This window comes from Entamoeba histolytica, genomic scaffold (genome assembly GCF_000208925.1).
Source record: "Entamoeba histolytica HM-1:IMSS scf_1104750517957 genomic scaffold, whole genome shotgun sequence".
NCBI classification, from domain to species: domain Eukaryota; phylum Evosea; order Mastigamoebida; family Endamoebidae; genus Entamoeba; species Entamoeba histolytica.
In genome coordinates, this window is record NW_001914994.1 from 23,310 (window position 1) to 31,049 (window position 7,740).

At 24.1% G+C, this 7,740-nt stretch overlaps 1 protein-coding gene across 1 annotated transcript, besides 1 other annotated feature; it reads left to right on the top strand.

Annotated features, from left to right (window-relative positions):
- Positions 1-150: 150 nt before the first annotated feature.
- On the top strand, positions 151-2,004 carry EHI_111080 (hsp70 family protein; the record flags this gene model as incomplete). Its single annotated transcript, XM_652501.1, has 1 exon — positions 151-2,004. The coding sequence occupies one exon, from the start codon at positions 151-153 to the stop codon at positions 2,002-2,004; it is 1,854 nt and encodes a 617-aa protein (XP_657593.1).
- Positions 2,005-2,446: 442 nt separating this feature from the next.
- Positions 2,447-7,132: a repeat region.
- The last annotated feature ends 608 nt before the right edge of the window (positions 7,133-7,740 follow it).

Consider the following 7,740-nt stretch of genomic DNA (forward strand, 5'->3'; position numbering starts at 1 on the left):
ACATCAACAAATTAAAAGAAAAATCCTAAAATGATGTTTAATTAAAAAAGCATTATTTTTAGCTATAATTAGTAATAAGTAAAAAATATTATAAAAATAATATTAATATCTAAACAAAAGAACTAAATAATAAAAAGGCAATATTACGTTATGACAGATAATCCTGTGGTAATTGGAATAGATTTAGGAAGTGAAAAAATTGTTATCTCTAAGTGGGAGGGTGTTACACCTAATTTCTTAAAGCCATCAATAGAAAGTCACTTTCTAGGGAGTGTTACTTATACCACATCATTCCAATTTAATGAAAAGAGCATACTTGATAATGAATTAAAGTTTCCAGAAAGAGTAATTCATCATGTTTGTCAATGGCTTGGAAATAGAAAACCAAGTATTATCAAAGGAAAAGAGTGTGTTAATGGATATTTTGATTGTGAACACTTTGGAGAAGTTAGTATTGAAGTTATTTTATCAATGATGATAAAAAGTTATTTAGAGGAATTAAAAATAGATAAAATAGATCATATGGTTATTAGTGTTCCTTATACATTTGGTTTTCTTGAAAGAAAACAAATTAATGAAGCAATGTCATTAATTGGATTTAATGATGTTGTCATTATTGGAGAAGATGTAGCATCAAGTGTATCATATTTATTTAATAGGTATTGTATTACACAACTCGAAATAAAAGGTTTTATTAAGCCATTAGTTTTATTAGATGTAGGGTCAAGTCATACATTTTGTCAGTTATGTATTTTTGATGGAAATGAAATTCTTTTAGTTTCAAGAAGAAGTATTGAAGTTGGAGGACAGAATATTGATGAAAAATTAAGAGCTTTAATAATGCATAAAATCAAAGAATTAGATGATGATGATGTAAAAGAATTTATGGAAGAAAATGGTGATGATGAAAAAAAGATGAAAAGACTAGAAAGTAAAGTTCAACAGAGTTTAATTAAATTAAAGACACTATTCTGTAATAGTGTTGTGAATGAAGGAACACTCAAGATTGACCTATCAAGTGAAGTAACTGCAGATGTAGAAGTTACAAGAGAAGATATGAATAATGTAATGTCAGAAATACTTAAAGAGACAAAAGGGGTTATTGAAGAAGTTATAAAAGAAGGTATAGAAGAATGTAATGATAAAATGAAGTCTATGAACATTGAAAATAAAATTCAGGAAGTTTGCATTATTGGGTCTTCTGGAAGAATTTCTCTTTATAGAACATTAATTGAAAGTATAGGACTAACTCCATTAATGGTTCTTGATAATGAGACATGCAATAGTTGTGGTGCTTGTTGTGTTGCAAAAAAACTTAGTATTAGTTCTGAAGATATAGAAAATTATCAGAGAGATACAAATACTGAAGCGTCTCAAAAAGTTCATTCAATTAAATTCTTTTATATTAGCCGTTTGATAGAGAAAGGAGAATTTCAAATTAATGGACAAGAATATCCAGAGAATTCAATTCTAGTCACACTTGGAGGTTTTCCAACTATTACAAAAATAACATCCCAAAATTTAGAAATTAAATATAAAAATGAAGTTATTCTTTCTAAAGAAAATTATCCATGGGATTCAGCAACTATTAAATTAGACCAATTTTACTATAATGGACATGAAAATTATGAGTGTAAAAAAGAAAAAATATTGTCTAATGAAAATCATTTCCAAAAAGTAAAACTCAGTAATAGTACACCATTAGGATATTTTATCATTGATGAAGGTTTAACAATCCCTTTAAAATTTGAACAAGATGATGTCCTAGAAAAAATACATGAAAATTTTGATAAGACAACAAAAAAGAATGATTCAATAAAAGAGGCTGATAAAGAAAAAAAAGATATTAAAATTCTCATTCTTCAATTAAAAAAACAAAGAAATAAGGAATTAAATCAGATTATAAAGGAGAGTGAAAATCAAATAAAGAACATTGTAGATGATTTGGAATTGCTCAGAGAAATAAAAAAGAAATTAGAGTCTTATAAAACTTCTACAAATTAATTTATTCTTGCACAGTATTTGTATTGTTTTTTTTAACAATAAATGTATTATATGAATTACACAGAGGGTTTGAGAATATTTCTTAGTAAAACAATTTGTTGTTTATTTAAAATAAGTATTATTTAAGAATAACTTTGTCATCACTCTGTATTTTTTTTGCTCAAAACTCTACATACATAAGTTAAAAATTTCTTTGTAATTTGTTTGAGAATAACTTTAATAATTATTATTGGTAGGTAAGAGAATTAAATAATTCACATTATGTAATTTTGATAGTTGAATACTGTTTATATAACTAGTTTCACTGATTTTATATTCAAAAAATACAAATAAGTTAAAATATCAATATTTTATTATTCTGATTATTTTGAGTATTTAAAATTGTTGAATATTTTTGGTGTTTATTTTTTGTTGTTCTTATAAAAATAATAAAAAAAAAAAAAGATGCATTACAGGAGACACCACAAAAAATATAAAAAAATAAATAACCAAAAAAGAAGAAATTCACATCAACCAAGAAATATAAATGACAGAAGAATGAGTGAAAATAGATATTATCTGTATGGACAGAGATACATGAATAATCACACTAACCATTACAATAACAATTATTACCATAACTATCATAACATAGATGATACAAATCGTTTCACTCATCACTTCAATTATAATCATCGTCATAAACACTTTGATAATAATAACAACTTCAATAGAAATAAACAATATCAATATAAGAAAAACAAATACCACAATAACACTCAAAGAAGGTATAAACAATATCAAAATAAGAAACAAAACAGAAATCAAAGAAAAGAAATGATTGAAACACAAAATCAAGAATATTGGAAAAGACTCTTTGAAGAAGAAATTAAAATATTTATACCACAAGAAATAGAAGAAATTAAAAATACCAAGATTAAAGAATATACATCATCAACAATATGGAGAAGATGGTATTTTCTTGCACGAGAAAAAACCAAAACAATCAGAATGGAAGAAGAAACTATTAGTATGACGATGGAAGAAGACAATAATCAGTACAATCCAATTGAAATTAAAGACAATAGAATATACAATAACTATGTAATGAGTATTGAAAGTGAAGAAGACGATGATAAAGATTCTACGAGAGTAGAAGCTAGGCTTGCTGAGGAGAGGAAGAGGTTTACTAAAGGAGAGAAGAAGAGGCTGAAAGAAAAGGAAGAAGAAAACAGTAAAAAGAAAAAAAGAGTAGAAGAAATAGAAAAGAAAGTGGAGGAGGATATGAAAGAGAAAGAAGAAATGAAAAAGGAATTACAAATAAAAGACCAAACCATAAAAAAACTAACAAAAGATATTATGGCATTAAAGAAGAAGCATGAGAATGAGATAAAAAAACCACGAGTGCGATAAAAAAATATTCAAATTCCATGCTGAGTCTGAGAGGAAAATGTTTGAAATAAATAATTTAACACAACAATTACTCTTCCTGAAAGATAAATTATCTAAATTAGAAAATAAAAACACACATAGGAAGAAAAGAAGAAAGATGAGGTAAATTACAACATAACAGACTCATCTGAATCACAAATTGTGAATGACCTCTCCCCCAATGTGGTAGTAGCTGATGAAATATCATCAAGTGAAGATGATCTTCCAAAAAAAAAGAAAGTTAACGCAGAAATTCATTGAAGAAATGGATATTCAGCATAAGAAGATCAACACATTTGAATTAGATAATCAAAAAAACGGGGGAAGCAAACAAATAGAGAAGAAGAAATTTTAACACTTTATAAATGTTTTGCTTTGAAATTATTTGAAAGAAAATTAAGAGGTCAACTAAAAGAAGAAATAATAGAAAGATTAATACATGAATTTGGAATTAAAGTTAATGATATTAATGAATATAAAGAAGTAATAAAGAAGACATTTCAAATAAAGAATGAAATTAAAAGAGAAATAAATAGAATAATGGAGGAAGAAATAATAAAACATCAATGTCAAGATAATGGATTAAAAGAATTAATAACTAGAATGAACAAAAAAGAAGAAAGAAGAAATAGAAGAAGAGGAGGTAATGAAATAATTAAAGAAGAAGAAAAGAAAGAACAAGAAGATGTACAATTTATTAACTATTATTATAATAAGAAGAAAGTACATCAAATAATTAATATTATTAATAAAAATGAAATAATAATAAATACATTAGATGATTATTATCATTATATTAAATCTGTAGCTTCCACTATTAACATCATTAATAAAAATAAACAAGAAAGAAGTGGAAAGAGAAGTATAGAAAGAATATTACAATCAAAAATATGTAGATTAAGAGATTTACTCAATAATAAACAATATATGAAATTAAAAAGAATATTACATATTAAGAAATATGATATATATTATATTAAAATAAAAACAAATGAACAAATAAACTATTATAAATACCTCCGAAAGATGAAAATAATAGAAATAGAAGCAAGAAAGAATAATTTGAAAAGAATAAGATGGAATTATAAAATGATGAAATATGGAAAAAGACAACACCTAAATAAGCCTAAAGAAGATGAATATCCAGATAATATCTCCACTATTAATTTCTGGAAAGGAATCTATGAAACTAATACTAATATAGATTTCCTGAATATTAATTTATATGAAATATTAATAGAAAACAGAATTAATAATAGAATGGCTATAATCACTCCCAATGAATTAGACTGTGCTATTAAATTTATTGCTAACTGGAAGGCACCGGGAGTTGATAAAATACAATGATTTTGGATTAAATATTTAGAACAACCAAAGAAGTATTTATTAAAATTATTTAATGAATGGTTAAGCAATCCTAATGAAATACCTCTTCATTTCATTCAAGGAAGAACAATATTAATATATAAGAAAGGAGATAAATTAGACCCACAGAATTACAGACCAATAACGTGCTTAAATTGTCTGTTAAAAGTGTATACATCAATATTAAAGATGAAAATAGAAAATCAATTGATGTTAAATCCAATTGAAAAACAACTTTCATTAAATCAAATTGGATGTAAGAAATATACATATGCATCAAAAGAATTATTATTATACAACACTATAATCATTCAATTATTAATAAGAATAAATGGAAGTGGGTAGAAACATATTATGATATTTCCAAAGCATATGATAGTATTAATCATCAATGGATTAAACAATGCTTAATATATTTTAATATCCCACTTGTAGTAATTAATAGTATATTATATATATTAATTAATACACATCTTAATTTATATTATAATAAAGAAAGTGTGGGTATAATTAATGTAGAAATAGGAATAATACAAGGTGACAGCCTATCTCCACTTTTATTTGTATTATCTATTGATATATTATCTAAACAATTAGATAAACAAATTAACAAATTAAATATTAAAATGAATGGAGAAGAAAAACAAGTCAAGTTAAACCACATATTATATATGGACGATTTAAAGATAATGACTAATAGCCTCGATGAAATGGAAAAAGCACACAAATTAACTAAAGAAATATTTAATGCAATAGGATTAAAAATTAATGTAGAAAAGAGTGGGATAATGACTAATATTAATAGTCAAATAAATGGTGAATTAGCTGAACTACCAAGAGTAACTATTGACAACCCTTATAAATATCTTGGTATTGAAATAGGAGATAAAGTAAATATTAATAAATACTGTACAAGAATATTAAATGTTGTATCTTCTATTTTATCATCATTAAATACTATGAAATATAGCAACCTCAATACAATAAGAAAGATTAATAGTGATATAATCTCCAAATTAAGATATGGATTTTGTATTGTCCCATGGAAACTATGAGAATTGGAGAAGATAGATAAACAAATAAGAAAATCATTAATTCACCTCCAATTATATAGTAGAAATATTCCAAAAAGTATGCTATTTGTTAAAATAAATGAATTGGGATTAGGATTAATGTCAGCAAGAGATGAATGTGGTAAAGAATTATTAAGAATATATTTAAAATATAAGTGGAGATCAAGCACAGAAATAGGAGAAATGATAGAAGCAATAAAAGAAAATCCAAATGGAATAATTAAAAGAATGAATAAAGCATTTGGTAAGAAGATTAATTTTAATGAATTAATGAATGTAATAGAATTAAATGAAAGAAAGCACAATGTAAAGGAAATATTTGAATGGGTAAATAATGAATTAAATGAAAGATATTTAAGTGAATGGAAAGAAAAGAAATGTGGTGAATATATAAGATGTGCAAATGGCACTTTTAATGATAAGAAATTAACAGTAGCCACTTGGAGATCACTAAATATAAAAAGAAATGCATTCCTCCAAATAGTAAAGATGCAAGAAGGAGTAACTATGACAGGAAATATTAAATCTAAAATACTCCAAAATGATGCTTTAAAATATTGTAAACATTGCCCTAACACAATAGCATCTATTAGTCATATATTGTTAGGATGTCCTGTAATGAAAAAGAACCAAATATTAAAACATGATTATGTTTGTAAACAAATATTTAAACAGATATTAATTACACATTTTAATGAATTTGATGCAATTGATTTTAATAATCCTCCAAAATGTATTAATAATGATAAAATGGTTATAACTTACAATAAAGATTTATTGGTTAGTGACCATTCTTTCCATGCTAGAAGACCAGATATATAATATCAAAATATGAAAGAAAAGAAAGGATATATTATAGATGTTGCTATATGTCAAGATAATAATTTAGAATTAAATTATATTCATAAAATAAATAAATACAAAGAATTACAAGAGAAATTAAGAAACAATAGAGAATTAATATATGTAGAAATAATACCTGTAATATTATCAATAAATGGATTAATACATAAAGAATCAGTAAGAAGGTTAAAAACACTAAAATTACAATTACACTTCCCCAAAATCCTACGAACAATTATAATCAAAATATGAAAGACTTAATGTTTTATACAGGAAATTCTGGCAGCACATTAGAAGAAGAACAATCTAATGCGAGCATGCTAGAAATGAACTCTATTACACCAATAGAGCATATTGAAGAAACTGAAATAATCACTTCTCAGTATGAAGAAAATCCAATTGAGGATATATCTAATAATTGACCTTTTTTTTTTTTTTTTTTTTTTTTTGTTCTTATAAAAATAATAAATATATTTTATGTATTTTTAGATCATTTGAAATATTAATTTATATAAATATGCTATTTTGACATTTAGAAGTTTTTCTTTTTACTCCCTTCAATTAATGTTTTATTTTATTTAATTTTATTTTCAGTAAAAAGACAGTTTTATATTTTCAATGTCTAATTATTTAATTCAACATAACTGAGAATATTCAATAGTTAATTGAAATGATGTACAGAAGAAGAGTATTAATCACATTTTATTTATTATTTATTATTTATTAAATTTTATTATATTCTGAAGTTAAATTAAAAAATTGTGTTTTTAGATAGTATGGTAAAATTGATGATTAAATTCAAATAGATTAATTAGAATATACAAAGAGAATCATTGTAAGAAATAAAGAAATAAAGGATATATCCAAGTTATTCAAATGTGATTTTTATTCATTATGAATGAAGGAAACTAATGGTTGAAATGTTAAAATAAATTAAAGTCACAATAACATTTTTGAAAGATGTTTAATAATTCTTTCAACATTAAAAAATGAAATTATGATTTTTATGAAGAAATAAATTCGTTTTAACCGAATTTAAAATAAT